The following is a 19,895-nucleotide window of genomic DNA, read 5'->3' on the forward strand; positions in this document are numbered from 1 at the left end:
TTTTAACAGATTAAATTATAGTTGGGATAGTATTAGCAGTAGCAGATGTAGCCTATGCGTTTACTCGGCTTTCTTAGTTGGATTCAATGTGTTGATGGAATGAAACATACAGCAGTAGGGCCGATACAGGAAGACACGGCGACACTTTGTTGCAGAAGGATGATGGTGCAAGTTTTGTCCGTGGAGCATACAACGATTAATAAAAAAGAATCATGTAGACGTGTTTATTGAGTAATCGCATAACTAATTACACATGTAAACGGAGTAATCGTATTATTGGCATAAACCGACAATTGCTAGTAATCGTGTTTCTCATGGTCAAGTAAACGTACCAATCACCTGTGTGAGAGACTGAGTGGTGCGTGTCTGTCGTTACGGTGATGGTGCAGCTATGATTGCTAATGCGCTGAGGGCAGAGAATAAGAGAAATGTAGCTAGAATCCACACCTCAAACAAGATAACCTAGACGCAAAACTGTACGTCCAATCCAAAATATAAGGATATTTTCCGAGACCCAAGACTCTGCCGAAACCAGAGATATTCTTTATATATCTGTGCAGTCAGAAATACGACTCTACCGGCAGTTTCAAAAACGTGTTCCTTTTGCTTTCCTGGTGCTTGTTTGTTTGGTTGCCACGGTGATGGCGCAGCTGTGATAGCTAACGAGCTAGGCAGAGAGAAAAACGAACATTTACCTAGCATCCACACCTCAAACAAGTTGACCTAGACGCAAAACTATACGTCCAATCCAAAATATAAGGATATTTTCCGAGACCCAAGACTCTGCCGAAACCAGAGATGTCCTTTATATGTCTGTGCGGTCAGAAATACGACTCTATCGGCAGTTTCAAAATCTTGTTCCTTCTTGCTTTCTCTGACTGATTTTACTCACCTCTCCATTGAAGTTAGTGAGAGAATTTGAAAGGCTGCTCTCGTTTCAAGGCTCATAGCTGAAAATCTGTAAATGTGAGCTCTTTAGTAGTTACATTGGCTGAAAGAGGACAATGTTTCCTACATTTTAAGGTATAACTTGTTTCTGTAAGTTAAACTATATGAACGTTAGAGGAATTTGTTTGACAAATTAGTTGAATATCAGAAAAAGAGCAGCAAGCAGAGTGCCACTCTGCTTGCTGCTCATTCATAAAAATCAAGAAGGAGCAAACATTTTAATGTATTTCAAACTGTCATAATTCAAAATTGGCTGAACATTTGAAAAAGCTGAATCATTTGGGAATAGCTGAATGTCTTGTGAACATTTTAAAGGTTGAATGGTGTCTCTAGCTGAAAGTAAGCTGAAGTAGTTACGTTTGAAAGAGGAGGAAGCTTTTTAATGATTTGAAAGGATTTACCATTACTTTTAATGGGAGAATAATTTGCACAAAAACCTTAATGTCTTAAAAAGTATAAAAGTGAGAAATACCAAAAGTCATAGCCATCATCTCCTGAAGGAGCTGAACGTTTTGATACAAAAGTTGTAGGAATCGGTTAAAGTATGCAGAACGAGTTAAAGGCCAAAAAACGGCGGAAGAACTGAGAAGTTGAAAAGCAATAGTGAGAATGCTTAACAGCATTCTCACAATAATATATATGTGAGAGAACAAAGGTTGTGCTCTCGCCGAAGGCTTGAGCACACCCAATAATAATATATATGTGAGAGAACAAAGGTTGTGCTCTCGCCGAAGGCTTGAGCACACCCAATTAATCATTTATTATGAGTATATTCATTGTAAATATATATACAGATCATACTGAAGTAAAGTATCCGTACGACAGTATCAACCTCCCCCCATGCAACGTAGATTTATATTATACATTTACAAAATCCATACAAAATATACACTGCCGTGCGGAAATCTTGGATAATCTAGATGGTTTTGTCGAACGCTGATTGGCTGTATCACTGTTGTCACACTGCATGCTTCCCTTCACGAACGAAGCAAGAACAACACCCAAAGGCTCAACTGGACCCGCTTGGTGAAAAACCGGCGCAACAAACGGTGTTGAAAGACGGGTGTAGTTAAGTCCGTAAGATAAGGAAATAATTATTGCGAACTTGAATTTACTGAAGCTCGGACCGAAATGGGTTGATGACAGATACAGCAAGTCCTACGAGTCATTTACGCATTAATCCAGACAACCTTCCTCCTCCATCGAGCTACAGTCGTCTGTCAACTCCAGTTCTCTGTTGTGGATTTTGGGTTTGATATCCGTGCTCTGCATGTAAACTTGGACGTCAGTGATAACAAATACAGATCGAGAGATCAATGGCGGACCCCACGGATCGAGCACATAAATGTGTGGAAGAAAAACTGGATCACGTTGACGACGCAGAACTGGCACTGAAAGGAATTAATATGCTTCTCAACAACGGCTTCAGGGAGAGTGACGAACTGTTCAGAAAATACAGGTTAGTCATACGTGTTTAAAGAACTGTATCAGATCAACCACAGGACATTTCCAGACTGTTTTCCGGGCCTGTAATCTTTCTTTTTTTTTTTAGGCCGGTGAAGTCTGCGTGAGGCTTGGGTTTCCGCAAAAATACTATTGTCATTTTCACTTGGCAGCAGCAAGTAGGCTAATATGATATATTATAAAAACGTGGTCTCCCTGCTTCTTGAAAGAAATGCATATTGCAATTTTTTCTGCTTTTAGCAACAATGTTTGAGACGTTAGTTATTTGTGGTGTTTGAACTTAACTCCGCTGTGCATACACTCGACTCCCCCGCTTCTCGCTCTTAGCTCATGTCCAGATATCAGATTTCTATGAGCTCTCAAACTATTGTAAAATGCCATGTATATCCTCTGTAGATAGCGGTACTTAGGCCGGGCTATGATGGCACATAGATCTACATCCCAATACAGGTGAAGCACTACAGTGCTGCATTATGGTGTGAAGTCAGTCTAACTAGGGTAAGTAGCTACAGTACACTTACAGCAGTAATGCGTCTGTAAGGGTTCAACGCAAACCTGCATTCATGCCACAGAACTGGCTCCAGTCCTCACTGTCATGTGTGTCTGTCTCTGGATAACTCATGGTAGTGTGAAGGACCCATGCAGCATCAGCTGCACCACACTATCTTCAGACTACCTCTGAAATGAGGCTAGACACAGACAGTGACTGCTTCAACAGTCAACAACACAGATATATTGACTGTCATGTCTGGATTAGCCAGTATGATAAACGACAGTATGCCACACAGCAGGGCCAGATGCTATTCCACCTTTCCTGCTCCTGCTGACAGCTCAAATGTCACGTCTCCCTCTAATTACATTCCGCACAGAGCAGGGCATCGCCACATTCGCCCCAGATGAAGAGAACTAATGTGACAGTTGCCATGTTGTTGAAAATCGACGACCATTCGAGAGTTGTCTCTATGTTCCTCTGGGGCACAGTTGGAGACGGTGAAGAGCCATCGGTGTAAGATGTCACATTGACTGTGTAATTGCATTTGCCTAGCTCACTGACTGGCCTCTTGACATCTGTCAAATCTTTCTCTCCATGCTCTATTCAATGTGTTGCCAAGACTATCAGAAGTAGTTCTGTTGGTCAAAAGTAGTGTTGCCCTTCTGTCTCAACAATCTTTTTGAATTGATCTGTTCTAGCTGTGCTGGCCAAACATTATCTGACGTTTCTGCATGTGGATCGACAAGGCAAGCACTTTTCTGCACCGTGTCTCTTTATGTCTTTGGTTGTAATTTTTATTTTATTTTCTGCCTCTCAGAACTCACAGTCCCCTGATGAGTTTTGGAGCCAGTTTTGTCAGTTTCCTGGTGAGTAAATACAACATATCATCAACATATCATCTCCAGGTGCATGTCCCAGAATCCCTCTCTTTACATCTGTGTTCCACAGTCATGCTTTCATACTTGATTTGTAGTCCTTAGACCTTGCCTACATTTACTTGGCTCTTCCTGTAGTTCATTCTCTATACAGACTGACTGAATCCCATTATAATCGAACACTAGTGTTCCCCCTGTGGTGTTGATATTGGTTGGTCTCCCCTGCTGCCTCCCCTCCCTCATGTCATCAATGATTCACAGCCACCAGGCTAACTGGCTGACTAGAAAGCACTGATGGGGAATACCTGATACTAATTGGAAAATGGTTCTCTTAGTCTAGATCGGAAATGTGAAAACATGAGCACAGTGGAAAACTGTTCTCTCTAGTATGAATGCTTGTAGGTTATTATTATTTCTTTTTTACATTCAGTTATGCTGTGTGTGATCCAGCAAGAGAGTGGCTGTGATCTGTTATTGATCTCTCTGTGTGTGTGTGTGTGTGTGTGTGTGTGTGTGTGCGCGCGCGCGCGCGTGCAGAACGCCATGATGACATTTGAGGAGGAGAAAATGCAGACAGCCTTTGAGGACCTGCGGGCCACTGAGAAGTTGTGTGAGAGCGACAATGCCGGGGTCATCGAGACCATCAAAAACAAGATCAGGAGGAATGTATGTGATGCTCAGCATACACAGACACACACACACCCAGGGTGACTGTACACACACACCCATCCTCAACAGAACATACAGTACCTACTTTATTACACCCAACTCCTCCCACTATGATGCTAACGCACACACTCAAACACACACTCACCTGCTAGTATAACTAACGCCAAAGCAAACCTACAACCATAACATAGTCTTTCATGTTCTTGTCATCGTTACCAGTACTTTATTATCACACTGGTTCTACTGTACTATGCGATCAAGATCAAACAACTGCAGTGCTACATGTTGTAAATGCTATTCTGTTCACATGTGCGCATGTGTGCTCTATGTGCGTGTACTCGTGTGCATGTGTGTGTGCCTGCCCGCCTGCTTGTGTGTGTGTGTGTTTCAGATGGACTCCCAGAGGTCAGGGGTGGTAGTGGTGGACAGGCTCCAGAGACAGATCATCGTGGCTGACTGCCAGGTGTACCTGGCTGTCCTCTCCTTCATCAAACAGGAGCTGTCAGGTACGGCCACCACCCCCCCCCCCCCCCCCCCAGTGCTGAGCCCCGACTGGGGCTGTTCTGTTTAAGCCATGTTTAGGCCATCAGGTAGCCTTATGCCAACCCATTCTACTGGTTTATCAGCATTATAAGCATGCTTGGTTTGCAGGTCATACAAGCACTTGTGAGCGCTGAACTCACCGGGGATGATGCAGTTCAGTGTTTCTCAACCCTGGTCCTAAGGGACCCCCTGTCCTGCATGTTCTAGATGTTTCCCTGTTCCAACACACCTGATACTAATGAATGGGTTTTTATGATGCACAGGAGAAGCTTAATAGCGAACATTCATTTGAGTCAGGTGTGTTGGAGCAGGGAAACATCTTAAATGTGCGGGCCCGTGGGTCCTGTGGGCCAGGGTTGAGAAACACTGATGTAGTTGATTGCTCCAGCATGTGAATCCCTAGTGTGCAAGTCCTCCTGGTCAGACTGCTGGTTGCCAGGTCACGTTCACATTTTCATGGACACTTTAGATTCTTTGCTACTCTTTGGCCACCAATCCATACATGCTAGCGGGTGTTATCCTGATTTGAAAGAGCTCAGAGTGCAGCCATAGCACATTCTGGTGAAATTCATATATAAACCGCCTAGCAAGCAATACCAGATGCATGTCCTACGTACATTCTAAACCATCACAACTGACCCATAACCTCCTCTTCCATCTCCTCCCAGCATACATCAAAGGAGGCTGGATCCTCCGCAAGGCCTGGAAGATGTACAACAAGTGCTACAGTGACATCAGCCTGCTGCAGGACGGCACCAGGAGGAGGTCCTCCGACCAGCAGGGCTCCCCAGCCCCGTCCCCCGCCACCTCCCCGGTCCCTTCCTTCCACCAGCCTAACCAGAACCAGGCGTCTCCTCCGCTGGCCCCGGGGGGCCTGGATGGGGTCAGCCCCGAGGCTGTGGACAGGCTGAAGGGCTCGGTCAGTTTCGGCTACGGCCTGTTCCACCTGTGCATCTCCATGGTGCCCCCGCACCTGCTCAAGATCGTCAACCTGCTGGGTTTCCCCGGCGACCGGCACCAGGGGCTGTCGGCCCTCACGTACGCCAGCGAAAGTAAGGATATGAAGGCTCCCCTCGCGACGTGAGTAGACATGCACACTCCACACACCCTCTCTAATCTCATTCATTGTTCAATGGGGTGTTAAGGTACCTCATTTTGTATATCAGCATCTTCCACAGCCCTTTAGTGTTGTCAGTGAGATGGAAGTGGAGTGGAGAGGAGAGGAAATGAAAACAGTATTTAGCACTAGGTAACTCTGAGCCTAGGTCAGTGGGTATTTCTCCAACGATGTATATATCCGCCGACCATGTCAAGGAGAGAAAATGTATGACTCAGTTACTGTATGATGATGTAAGTGCTGCCCTGCACGCGCGCGCACACACACACACACACACACACACACACACACGCACACAGTTAAAGCGGAGGGCAGGAGAGCTACTGTATGTCTCTACTGGAGGCCCTGCCATCTGTGGGCTAACATGACCAGCCCTAATTATAGATCTGTACCCATGAGGGTCTGTATTGCTGCCTCTGTTTAAGGCCTGGAAGTGGAACAAGGCCCTTCTTTCTTTTACGCCACGCGTTGAACGCCAGACCATGTGATTAAGGCTCATTCGTCTAAGACAGCGCTGGCCGTTGGGTAACTAGGTCATATCTCCGAGATTGGCTGCAATCGGCAGACAAGCTGAGACGGGCTCTGTGCGTTAGTATTCATTCATGCATGTCTCTGAATGCTGCCCTCAGGAAAATCTGCTTACCTCTGGAATCCCCCTTGTGGCGTTTTCCAACTCGTCTTGCGTCTGTGCTCCCGTGGCAGGTTGGCCCTCTTGTGGTACCATACGGTAGTGCAGCCCTTCTTCGCCCTCGATGGCTCGGACACTCAGGCGGGCCTGATTGAGGCCAAGGCCATACTCCAGCGCAGGGAGAAGGTCTACCCGGACTCTTCGCTCTTCATGTTCTTCAAAGGCAGGGTGCAGCGCCTGGAGGTGAGACCCGCCGACACCACTTACGCTTGGGAGAGAGACCCATTTACCCTGCCGTACCACCGGTGGATCACGGTGCCGCTCCCCCTTTAACGTGCGTTCCATCCCATCCCCCCAGTGTCAGATCAACAGTGCCTTGACGTCCTTCAACAACGCCTTAGAGCTGGCCACCGACCAGAGGGAGATTCAGCACGTGTGCTTGTACGAAATAGGTATTGTCGCTGGCGCCACTCTGCTCCTTCCGTTTCCCCCCAGGGTGGCCCAGTCCTCACTGGCTCCTCTGGGCGTTCTTTCAGGTTGGTGCAGCATGATCGAGCTGAGTTTCAGGGATGCGTACCGCGCCTTTGAGCGTCTGAAGACAGAGTCCAGGTGGTCCCAGTGTTACTACGCCTACCTGACTGGAGGTGAGTGGGCTGGGGCAGGGGGAGGGCGTGGGAGTGCAGGGCCATACCTTTAGGATGATCTTCTAACCTAAAGAGGAGGAGTGTTGATTAGGAACCCTCTGACTCTGCCGAGTCCAATACTCCTCCTCTTTAGGTTATGGAGATCTACTCGACTTTCCTACCTTATCTAAGCAGAGAGCCAACAGTAGCTTCTTGCTAACTTGACTAGCCAGATGATTTGTTACACATATCCATCTGGGAAACCTTCCTTTAAAAAAGAAAATCCGAAACCTTGTTTGGCGCTTTCAAACAGTACTTGGCAGGTGATTGGAGGAACCATCTGTCTATCACTGTCTATCCTGGGCTAACTTCAACCTTGCCCGTAGCTGCCAGTAGTTTCTCATAGCATGCTGATTGGTCCAAACCCCTGCGGTTCGGGCACAAACAAATAATGTTGGGATCACCGTGATCTCATAAATCCAGCTGGGTTGCAAGGTTATCTTCGTACACCTATCATGGTCTGTGAGTGGTTTGAGTCTGCCTATTTTGAGGCTCCATCCTCAAGTGTGTGTGTGTGTGTGTGTCAGTGTGCCAGGGAGCTACAGGGGATCTGGAGGGAGCTGCTGCTGTCTTCAAGGACATCCACAAGCTCTTCAAACGAAAGAACAATCAGATTGAGCTCTTCTCTATGAAGAGGGTAGGTGTGCCTGCTTGCAAATTCCTCTTGTCAACAACGAAGCAAGCTGATGGTGGGGGCTGTGTGTGTGTGTGCGTGTGCGTGCATGTGTGTCTTCTACTTACAGGCAGAGAAGCTAAGGAAACACTCTCCATCCAAGGAGCGTTGTATTCTGGGAGTGATAGAGGTGTTGTACTTGTGGAAGGCCCTGCCCAACTGTTCCACCTCCAAGCTTCAGACCATGAGCCAGGGTGAAAACACACACACACCCTCCTACCTAACACATACTCACTCACACTCCTACCTAACATACACACACTCACACCCCTAATTAGCATATACACACACCTACCTAAAATTCACACACACACACCTACCTAACACACAACCCCTACCTAACACACACCCATATTTAACACACACGCACACACACACACACACATAGATACCTCTACCTAACATGCACTCACACCCCTACCTAACATAAACACACAGACACACACTGTGGAAGACAGTTCTGTCATCAGTTTAGGTTCTGGGTTTGTATGACCAACCAGCTAAATGGAGAGAGAGAGAAACTTTTAAGTCTTTCATATGTGAGTGCTTCATAGGATAGAATACATGAACACATAATAGTGCAATAGCTGATCTACTGATTGTTATAACATAACCACATAAAAAATACCTGATTCCTCCTACAAACTCTACCTAACACACACACACACACGCACACTAAACACACTTACCCAACATACACAGAGCTTTATCAAGCTCCAGACTATTCCAGTCCAGTAGTCTCTGTAGCAATTGGAACACAGAGATTCCACTGCATGTCAGTAAGGACGAGTATTGAACTCATGTTTGCTGAGTGTTCCTGTGAACCCTTCCATTCCTGACAAGCTTCTGTGTGGAGGGCGCCACTAATACTCTAATGTGCTCTCAGTTCTGCAGGAAATAGACGACACCTCGTGCGCCGACCTGAAAAACCTGCTGCTCGGCGCCATTCACAGGTGCCTAGGAAACGCCGAAGACGCCATTCAGGTAGGACCATACGTGTGTCTTCTGAACGTCCTGCATGAGTACGGACTGTAGGGGGCGTGTTCCATTTGCTTGATTGCTGAATCTCTCCGATGACTGATTGGCGGATGGATTGAATGTCGCAGTGCTTTCAAGTGGCTGCCAGAGATGAAGTGGGTCGTCAAAACAACTCGTACGTGCAGCCGTACTCCTGCTACGAACTAGGCTGCCTTTTGCTGGACAACCCAGAGGTGAGAGTTGTGTGTGAGTGTCTGTGCGCTTGATACTATGAAACAAGTGTACGTTATAAAGATGTTTCATTAACCGGTGTGTTCTCTTTCAGTCTGCAGGGAAGGGAAGATCACTTATGCTCCAGGCTAAGGTACAAGGCAACCCCATTAGTTTCTTTGCCGTTTGCAGACTTTTGACCTTTGTGTGACTGTGTGTGTGTGTGTGTGCTTGCAGGAGGACTACGCTGGCTATGACTTTGAGAACAGGCTCCATGTGCGTATCCACTCAGCCCTGGCCTCTGTGAAGGAGGCAACACCACCGTGACCCCAGCCCCGGTCGGCCAAATGACCACTCAGGCCCCACAACACCCTTCTGACTCTGCAGTCATCCACTGGAGGGCAGCTGTTACTTACTATTCTCTGTTTTTGAACAATGTGCCAACCAGTCATTTGTAAAGAATAGTTGACAGTGAGTGTTTACGGAATAGGTACAATTGCTCAAGTGTTACTGTGATGTGTCTCAGCTGGTTGATGTCTCACTGAGCTGGACACCATTCAGAAAAGTTGGTACCAACGCCCCTTAATTCTCACGTTCACTCTCTCTGGACCTATTACATTTTCATTTAAAGTTGCACGAGTTTAATTCTGTATGAGGTGTTCAGGAGTAATACACTGGAGTGTTTCGAGTACGACACTTGCTTTAGCTGTGACAAAAAAACAAGCAATAGTAAAGGGACGTTTGTTTTCCAGTTCACCGGAAAACTCATTTAACGTCAATCCATGACCTGATAGTTCTTAGTCTCCTTGACAATCTCTTATCACGCACACACTGTTCAGTCATCTGGCTTTAATGCCCTCTGTGAATTGGATGACAACCATGGTATCACTTTAGTGGCAACAAACAAATACTGTATGTATAAATAGAAATGTAGAAGAATGGAAAGTACCATCCATTGTACAGTAACTAGTTCACCCTGTTCTCCCTTCCTTATCTTTGAAGGGACTTTTTATATCAGTGCAGATATGATTGCACTGAGCGTTGTATTTGCTAGCTAAATTTGCTAGCTAAATTATGTTGTCATTGTCACTTGAGAGTACAAAATGAACACTGTACTCTAATTTTATTTGCTGGAAACTGGATTTCCTTTGTTGCATAGATTCTTGTATGTACATTTGTTGTAAGATAATAAATCTCTCAGATCTGCATTTTATGTGGCATGTTCAATGTGACATATACTCTGTGAAAAATATATATTACAGTGATTGCTTTGACAAAGATTTGGAACAGCGTTCCAACTTTTTTAGATAGGTGACGTGTACGTCACAATTCTATAATAGTGCTACTATGACGCAATTGCTAATGATAGGCCACTCAGAGTTAACCTAAAAAAAACCTTTATTAATCGCTGGACAACAACTTGGGTCTTGATCTCTCCTGTCACATGTAAGTTTACAATATTCTATTTTATTATATGGGGAAAAAAGATTCTACGACCGAAGTAGCCTACTGTTCTCTGACTATTTCGAACTTTTTAATGTCTTTGTAACATCTGTAGCAAAAAAGATGCGACAGCGTCCAGTTGTTATTCCTCCGGGGCTGAAGGTTGTAGTAGAGGGGCTGAGCAAGGCCGTAGTGCGGTATCAACCGACGAATATTGCAGATTTTGCATCGATGTTCTTCAAAGCACTTGTCGACTTCAGAACAGGTAAGCCTGAACACACGCTGTGTATCAAAATGCGTTTAGCAACAAATGGCAATGCAAACACTTCGCCTATGACTTGTCTGTTTGCATTGTGTATGACAGAAAAGCCAGGTTTGAGTGTGGACGAACTTGTGAAGGAATTCAAGGCAACCATAGGCTCACATTGTAAGTGAAAATAAATATTGAATACGATCAATATCTTTAGGCTATTTCAGTAGTTCTAACTCTTCTAATTAGGTCTAATTTCTTTTTCCTCTTGAAGTCTTCAAGATGAAAACTGAACCTATTACAGATGACCCTGTCCATGGTTATGAAACAATTCCCCATACAAAGCCAATCCAAGAATTGGAGGCAGGCACTCTGGGTGATCTCCCAGAGAGCACTACAGACCAGAGTACCAAGTCTGCTGATGGGGAACAGAATGATCGTGGGGGCTGTGTGTCAGGCACCACCATCAGCCTGTGCCCGGGGTATATATCAGAGGAGATGGCCCGCACCCTGGCCCTGTACCGCCGCAAGATCGACCCAGAAAACTTCCCCCAGGACTCCATCTCAAGGGAACCTCTAGATCCAGACTCCACCTGCCCTCGAGTCTGCAATGCCCTGTTTGAGCGGGTCTCCGTCAGCCAACTTAAAAGCAGAGTAAATGCGGTCGTGATCCAAACCGGTATCTTCCCAAGAGCTTCCCAGATCTTCGTCCAAACAGAGGACAACATTGCCTTGATCATCTTCCAAGCTGATGCATCATTGTCAGAGAACAAGGTAGTGGGACCCTGCTGTACCGTGGAGGAGGTTGAGAAACCTCAGCCCCTCCACCCAGTCACCACCACTGACGACATGGCCCATGTGATGACGACAACAGGAACACAAGAGACTCCTACTTTGCCCGCTCAGAAGACTGGAGGGAACACTGGAGTTCCAGAGCAGCTTATCCTGCACACAGAGCCCTCCGACTACCCAAGTCTCCCTGCTTCCACTACCACGGCTGCGAAGAGAGAACCAAACTCCGCCTGTCTGACAAGTCCTCCTGCTGCTACAGCGGAATTACCAGAATCAACCAATCTACCGTGCTCCCACCCCACGGCAGCTGTGAAGATGGACTCCACTCCTGCTGTCATGACTGATGAGACCAGCCCTGTTCATGTGAACCTCAAAGTGGTGTCCCCTCCCAGCACCATAAGAAGGCCAGACCCTCCCTCTGCCACACCCATGGAGGCCCAGAGTGCCCAATATGAACCAGCCCCTATCTCAGAGGAGACCAGAACCCCCTATCTGCTCTACCTCCCACTGCCCATAGAGCTGGCAAGGACACCCAGCCTCATGTGTCAACTGGGCCTGAGGCCCGAGGAAGCCAAGGGCCTCCCCTTCGTCTGCCTTCCTGTGACCCCAGCGGAGCTACCCCTCACCTCCAGCTCTGGGCTGCCCCCGGCCATGTCCCAGGAGATCCCCCAGACCCACAGTTATTTGTTTGCTAACAACAAAAGAATGCAAGGCCTCCCCGGTACCCCGAGCTTTTGGGAAAATTCAGTGCCGTACTCCGAGATGCCCCCCACATCCAGCCCAGTCCACACATCTGCCACAATGGCACAGGAAACGAGAGGCCCCTGCATGCTGTGCCTACACCCATACGCACAGGGTGGGACAGGGAACTCTGAGGCTGTATACAACCAGAGTACTCTCCAGCACCCTGTGTGTCAGCCACAGGCCCGCCAGGCAATGCTCAACAACGAGCTGCACCCTGACTCCATAAACAATGGATGTTCTCAAAGACCAAGTAAGACATTTCACATCACTCCACAAAAAATGGTGTGGTCACTCATTGAAATTGTTATGGAATGTCCCTTTTATCTGACCACAGATCATTACAGTGACATTGGGGTGTCCATCCACAGCAAGATTATTTATATCTTTCTCCTTTCCCTTTCAGGTCACCAGAGTTCTATTGACATGATGACGTCTTTGGCAGGCATGGGACAAAAGTGCCTGTGTACCATTCTCAGCAGAACAGGCAGTCGCTGGCGGCTGTGCCACCTGAGTCACCCGGAGCCCCAAGGTAAAATGGACTTCCCCAACAACACCTCCAAAGGCATGTTGCGTTGTGGCCCTGACCACAAGACCAACCTACCCGTGTACCAGGACTGCGGGCAGTGTTGCCTTTTGCACCAACTGCTGAATTGGAAGACCCTCCATGGCAGCCAGTGCTCTCACATGGCCGAGTCTCTGTGCCCAGCATACACCATGGGACCCGTCGCCCAGCCCCAGGCAGGCCACTCGGACTCCTTCCTCTGCACCCCCCAGCCCCATGATAGGGCAGGTATGTGCCCGCTTCAGTGCACATCGATGCACCAGTGCCAGAGCTCCCGACTCCTGTGTGATAGTCACAGGGGTCTGCTCCAGATGGGCTCCTTAGACCAGCCCCTTGCCAACACCCAGGGAAAGGTCAAGCAGAAAGACAGCATCCCCACCAGTGGCTTAGCCACCAGCAACACAAATCCAGGTAGGCCTTATCAATGTATTCATCAATCTCAAGGCAGATACTATAGTGTATATTGTTTTTTAAATTAGCATGTCATACTGCAAACTTCTACTTTTTCAGAGTCTGCCATGAACTGCTGTCCTCAGGGCAACTGATCTGGATATAATGTAAGCTTATTGCATTGATCCCATGTGTCATCTGTTTTCATGCAGAGCAACAATAATACTAATAACAAAAATAAACACCTAATGTCAATGTTTTTTAAATATTTTTCTTGCAATGGCTTTTGTAAATTAATAGAAAGCCATGCCCTTACTTTCTCTTTTTAGGGATGCCACAGAAAAGCCAACTTTTGTTGACATTTTGTTCCCTGCAGACTTATCATCACCAATTAAATGATTCAAATAAAACAAGAAATTCATAACAAAACTGTCTCGAATGAACTCATTAAGAAATATCTGTAAAAACACAGGAATCCATAAATAGGTTCCATAAATATTATGATTAATATCATAAAAATATGAAAGTAGTAACTATGGAATACTTAATACAGATTCGGGATGGGATCGGATGTAAGTGCATAGTCACGTGCCATGTCCCATTCAATAACAGTAGGACAATAAGGAATGTCAGATCCATGTTGCCTAGCAACAACTTCCTGAATCACCACTGGAGTTTTGAAAAGAAAACAGTCACAATTTATCTTTAAATCTGGCCCTGCTTTGCAGTTTACGGCGCTGCCCAGTTTTGACTTGGGCTGACCCAAAGATAATTTGGGTCTGATGCCTTCAACATCCTGCACTCATCAAGTCATGAGGCATAAGACCTGTTGCTATGCTGTATGGGGTAAGGAATATACTTTTCTTTTGTTAGATTTCAAACACCAAATAGTATAACAAAACAAATGTGAGCAAATTAGTTAACTCATTGTGTGGTGAGCCATAGATTATTTCAATCTGTTTACATATCGTCAGATACCTGTCACCATCATTATGGGAGACCTAAAAGCTGTTGCTATGCTGTATGGGGTAAGGATTATATTCTTTATCAGGGATCAAACTTGTTAAATTGTAAGAATAAAAAAAAATGATGTGGGCTACTTAATGAACTAGACTGAAAGCATTTTGTTGTCACATCAAGGATCTATAGAAGCAAACATTTGATGGGATGTTTGATGGGATGCTGCAACAATTTTATGGGACTGTTTTACTGTATCATGTTTGCCAATGATCGAGAGATACAGTCAGGAAAATAAGTATTTTAACACCCTGCTATTTTGCAAGTTCTTCCACTTAGAAATCATGGAGGGGTCTGAAATTGTCATCGTAGGTGCATGTCCACTGTGAGAGACATAATCTAAAAAAAAAATCCAGAAATCACAATGTATGATTTTTTAACTATTTATTTGTATGATACAGCTGCAAATAAGTATTTGAACACCTGTCTATCAGCTAGAATTCTGACCCTCAAAGACCTGTTAGTCTGCCTTTAAAATGTCCACCTCCACTACATTTATTATCCTAAATTAGATGCCACCTGTTTGAGGTCTTTAGCTGCATAAAGCCACCTGTCCACCCCATACAATCAGTAAGAATCCAACTACTAACATGGCCAAGACCAAAGAGCTGTCCAAAGACACTAGAGACAAAATTGTACACCTCCACAAGGCTGGAAAGGGCTAATTGCCAAGCAGCTTGGTGAGAAAAGGTCCACTGTTGGAGCAATCATTAGAAAATGGAAGAAGCTAAACATGACTGTCAATCTCCCTCGGACTGGGGCTCCATGCAAGATCTCACCTCGTGGGGTTTCAATGATCCTAAGGAAGGTGAGAAATCAGCCCAGAACTACACGGGAGGAGCTGGTCAATGACCTGAAAAGAGCTGGGACCACAGTTTCCAAGGTTACTGTTGGTAATACACTGAGACGTCATGGTTTGAAATCATGCATGGCACGGAAGGTTCCCCTGCTTAAACCAGCACATGTCCAGGCACGTCTTAAGTTTGCCAATGACCATTTGGATGATCCAGAGGAGTCATGGGAGAAAGTCATGTGGTCAGATGAGACCAAAATAGAACTTTGGGGTCATAATTCCACTAAACGTGTTTGGAGGAAGAAGAATGATGAGTACCATCCCAAGAACACCATCCCTACTGTGAAGCATGGGGGTGGTAGCATCATGCTTTGGGGGTGTTTTTCTGCACATGGGACAGGGCGACTGCACTGTATTAAGGAGAGGATGACCGGGGCCATGTATTGCGAGATTTTGGGGAACAACCTCCTTCCCTCAGTTAGAGCATTAAAGATGAGTCGAGGCTGGGTCTTCCAACATGACAATGACCCGAAGCACACAGCCAGGATAACCAAGGAGTGGCTCCGTAAGAAGCATATCAAGGTTCTGGCGTGGCCTAGCCAGTCTCCAGACCTAAACCCAATAGAGAATCTTTGGAGGGAGCTCAAACTCTGTGTTTCTCAGCGACAGGCCGGAAACCTGACTGATCTAGAGAAGATCTGTGTGGAGGAGTGGGCCAAAATCCCTCCTGCAGTGTGTGCAAACCTGGTAAAAAACTACAGGAAACGTTTGACCTCTGTAATTGCAAACAAAGGCTACTGTACCAAATATTAACATTGACTTTCTCAGGTGTTCAAATACTTATTTGCAGCTGTATCATACAAATAAATAGTTTAAAAAATCATACATTGTGATTTATGGATTCTTTTTTTTTGATTATGTCTCTCACAGTGGACATGCACCTACGATGACAATTTCAGACCCCTCCATGATTTCTAAGTGGGAGAACTTGCAAAATAGCAGGGTGTTCAAATACTTATTTTCCTCACTGTAGTTAGCCAGGTTACAGATATACATTTCTTCTCATCTATAGAAGTGGATGAGCCTAACAAAGGAATCTCCACTAAAAACAACAAAACCCTTAAAGCTGGACACGATGGTACCCAAGCTCACCCAGAGAGAAAAGAGAAGGCCAAAACTACTTCAAAAGCACTGCCAGTCATAAAATTAAAATTGTCGAAGGGACCCGTAAACGATCCAATGAACTCACTGCCAGAAAACAGCAAGAGAGTCTTAGTGCGTCCAGAAGGTCAGCTATGCCCGGGACACATCCCCTCTAGTGTCCCTGTCTGCATTCATCCAGTCACCGGGTCACACCCTGTGTCACAAGATGTGTCACGTTCCTGTCCTTCTCCTCATCTAAAGACCCTGGTTCGAACCAACGACCCCTTCTCAAAAATGACATCTCCAACCCTTGCCCCTCTGTCATCTTGCCCTTGCCACTGTGCCATCAGATTGAAGCTTGACCCCCCAAACTCAAGGTTTGTAATACTGCAGAAGGTCAGTCAGCAGAACCTGAGCCCGAATAAATTCCCAGAGGGTGAAATGAGAGACAGGCCCTCATCTCATGTCGCAGTCACAGTCACAGACGTCTGCCCTAGGAGACTAATCCAGCAAGGGGGGACAATGCCCCCCACACAAGGTACAGTTACCAGGATGTTTAGACACTGACTCGTGGAATGCTCATAGAACTACTCATGTATCACAAACATATACACAAGGTCTAATTCTATCTATGGTTTGGCTTCATAGATTGTCCTATGTGGACTCAGCAGGGGACACAACAAATCCCTTTGCAAGTGTATAATGGTAGGTTTGATTGGTACACTTTAGACCCGCATTGATGTTTTGTGCCATAATAATCAAACAAACAGCAATGTAATTTGCATGTTACTTTGTAAACAGGAGTGCCTGCCTCTGACTGCCCTCATTGCAACAAACAATATGTTTAGAAGGTACTGTAGTGAACTTCTTTGTTTGTTTGTTTGTTTGTTTTTTACACAATTTCAGTCAGACAGTGTGATCTTTGTAACATGCATGACAGGAGTGCATTCTCCAATAAAGTTATGAAGTCCAGTTATGGATGCATGTACCTTTTATGTCCCACTGTGTATTTGCAGGAAAGTGACCTGACCTGCTGGTCCTAAAGATGGTTTACCATGAGTAACAAATAAACACAAATGCGGTTGCCTTGAATTCATCTATTAACTGTGTCTTGGTGTGTATGTTGCTATCTATCTATCTGTCTATCTGACATGTCTGTCCGTCTGTCCTTCTGTACTTCTATCCCTCTCTCTCTCTCTCTCTCTCTCTCTCTCTCTCTCTCTCTCTCTCTCTCTCTCTCTCTCTCTCTCTCTCTCTCTCTCTCTCTCTCCTACTCTCTACTATAAGTGCAATCGTCACAACTGTTTACTGTAAAGAATGTGTGTAGACCATCTTGCTGTGTATGAATTTAGGTGACCTAGTATTGCTGATATTATCTTGAGACCAAAATGTCAATGTTGGAATGATTACAGACATCCCAAGTCTCCCGGAAGTTTCGGGAGTCTCCCGCATTTCAATAGCGAACTGTTTCCATGCGAGTTATACAGTAATGACGTATGTACCCACGCGATCTATTATGACAATGCCACCTGTACAATAGTTTTTTTAATTGTAGGCAATGCTTACTGTACCTACATGGTAGGAATGAAAATGTACGCCCGCGTGTTTTGAAAATGGACTTGCGGAGAAGGTAATTTAAGAATAATAGCCGAAGTAATTCAGTATCAGTTGATTCATAACGTGTATTTTATGACGTATAATTGAGCAGCGAACGCTGTGTGTGTGAGGACTGACCACCCATAAAATCACCTAGGTGGCAAAGATGAGTAAAGCCGTACAGACTCTCATAGTTCCTTTCGGACTTAAGAGTCTTCTTGTGGCAGTCGGCGAGGCAGTAATATTGGAGCAACCACCCAATGTGACGGAGTTCATTGCTTCATATTGCACCCAGCTTCTAGAATTGAAGCAAGGTACAGTACATATTCTAAATGCAGTGGGGCCACTGTTGCAATCAAGATTAACATATAGAACTGTGTGCATGCAAGTGCAAATGTAAGTATATTTAAACATTCACCACAAACAAAGGTCTGGTGTGCAGTGGAGTATAGACTAATATAATGTTTTCACCTTGTAGAACACCCAGATTTTAGCATTAAAGATTTATCAACCTACCTCAAGGAATCAAAGGGTAAGATAGGGATATGCACAGCCACCGTAAAGCACACACACACACACACACACACACACACACATAAACACACAAAGCATACTATGATAAAAAAAATACGGTTCTATCATCACAGGCCAAACAGAATGCCAAAGGATCGCCTCTCACCCTTGTCTTGCCGAGGATGTTTTGATAGAATACTCCCACAGACAAACTGAACAACATTTTGCTGCATCCGACCTGTCAACTGCGGCGGTATCAGCCACCATGTCACAAAACCCTTCAAGCATTTGTCACCTGAGCAAGCAGGACACTCATGACCCCCCTACAAACTCAGGGAGAGTTTCCTCTGCTGTGCATAAAGGACCCAATACTCATGTTCCCACTGATGAAAGCAGTGAACATTGGGAGGAGCTTGGCCCATTGTCCCTGGAGAAAGACGAGGACAGGATGTCAGTGGTCCAGTCTGCAGTGTTCCAGAGAGCTCCATCCGTCAATGATGTTGATGACCTTCACGGTACAGTTTTGATTTGCGCCTCCAGGGCTCCATCTGAGGATGTGATTGTAGTTCACTCAGAGAACCTCCCTGAAATGCTCGTATTCCACAGTGATGCTCAACCACATGCCAGTAGCTCTCCAACGTGTGACCTGGTCTCCACAGCTCCCCTTGCCACTGTCAGACAGCGGTTTGAAGATAGCGAGGGGGGCTCCAGTGTGGTGATATTTAATAAGGTTCCCTCATTTGAGGACTTGTCTAACCCACCGATTATGGAAGAGCTCCCCTCTGCTACAGGGAAGACTTTGGTTGATCCGGAGATAAGGTCAAGCAGGGATGAAGATCTTTTACAGGAGGAAAGGAGAATATATCCCTCTTATCAGGAGGATCCCTTTTTAACAGCCGTACAGGAGGTAACTTACATAGTGTCCTCATTTGGGATCCCCAGTAAAGAGGAAAGTGTGGAGAGACCGGCAATGACAAAAGTCCAATCGGATCCGTCAAGGGAAGAGGAGTATCCTTCCTCATCTGTTCAAGAAGGACAAAGTCACCAGATGATTACAAAGAGTGCTCCCTCTGGAAAAGCCTCCACTGGAGCAGTACACAAAGTGTCCTCAGTCAGGATTCCTAATAGAGAAAAGACTTTGGGGAAGTCTGCAGAGACCCCAAAGAAAGACACACCTTCAAGAATACATTCCAAAGTATCTCCCAGAGTATCTCCCAGAGTATCTCCCAGAGTCACTCCTAGATCATCCTCACTTTCAGGTTAAATCCCTTAATATTTTATTGTGCACTGCTGTACATGTATTGTAGGCTAATGCTGCTCTTTCCGTTGGAACTACAATGTTTTAAAATCATATCTTATTTTGTTTTGGCA

General features: G+C 45.6%; 3 protein-coding genes and 1 long non-coding RNA gene across 4 annotated transcripts; all 4 read left to right on the plus strand.

Moving 5' to 3' along the window:
• Window positions 1-1,911: 1,911 nt before the first annotated feature.
• On the plus strand, window positions 1,912-10,485 carry ttc39c (tetratricopeptide repeat domain 39C). The gene is made up of 14 exons (XM_062481427.1): window positions 1,912-2,407; window positions 3,723-3,771; window positions 4,318-4,446; window positions 4,841-4,955; window positions 5,661-6,072; window positions 6,812-6,980; window positions 7,096-7,189; window positions 7,274-7,381; window positions 7,948-8,057; window positions 8,164-8,287; window positions 8,980-9,077; window positions 9,200-9,304; window positions 9,397-9,435; window positions 9,519-10,485. Exons 1-14 carry the CDS (start codon window positions 2,265-2,267, stop codon window positions 9,606-9,608), a joined length of 1,785 nt encoding a protein of 594 aa, XP_062337411.1. The 5' UTR covers window positions 1,912-2,264; the 3' UTR covers window positions 9,609-10,485.
• Window positions 10,486-10,845: 360 nt separating this feature from the next.
• Window positions 10,846-13,885, plus strand: LOC134036518 (uncharacterized). The gene is made up of 6 exons (XM_062481503.1): window positions 10,846-10,989; window positions 11,089-11,151; window positions 11,249-12,760; window positions 12,914-13,483; window positions 13,583-13,629; window positions 13,792-13,885. The coding sequence occupies exons 1-5, from the start codon at window positions 10,848-10,850 to the stop codon at window positions 13,615-13,617; spliced, it is 2,322 nt and encodes a 773-aa protein (XP_062337487.1). The 5' UTR covers window positions 10,846-10,847; the 3' UTR covers window positions 13,618-13,629; window positions 13,792-13,885.
• Window positions 13,886-14,171: 286 nt separating this feature from the next.
• Window positions 14,172-17,513, plus strand: LOC134036794 (uncharacterized). The gene is made up of 6 exons (XR_009932453.1): window positions 14,172-14,308; window positions 14,437-14,490; window positions 16,345-16,953; window positions 17,064-17,120; window positions 17,217-17,266; window positions 17,432-17,513. It is a non-coding gene; the product is annotated as an uncharacterized LOC134036794 (long non-coding RNA).
• A 661-nt stretch (window positions 17,514-18,174) lies between these two features.
• On the plus strand, window positions 18,175-19,788 carry LOC134036496 (calcium-binding tyrosine phosphorylation-regulated protein-like). The gene is made up of 3 exons (XM_062481481.1): window positions 18,175-18,325; window positions 18,490-18,543; window positions 18,659-19,788. Exons 1-3 carry the CDS (start codon window positions 18,178-18,180, stop codon window positions 19,786-19,788), a joined length of 1,332 nt encoding a protein of 443 aa, XP_062337465.1. The 5' UTR covers window positions 18,175-18,177.
• The last annotated feature ends 107 nt before the right edge of the window (window positions 19,789-19,895 follow it).

The sequence above is a fragment of the Osmerus eperlanus genome, chromosome 16 (assembly GCF_963692335.1).
Source record: "Osmerus eperlanus chromosome 16, fOsmEpe2.1, whole genome shotgun sequence".
Taxonomy (NCBI): Eukaryota; Metazoa; Chordata; class Actinopteri; order Osmeriformes; family Osmeridae; genus Osmerus; species Osmerus eperlanus.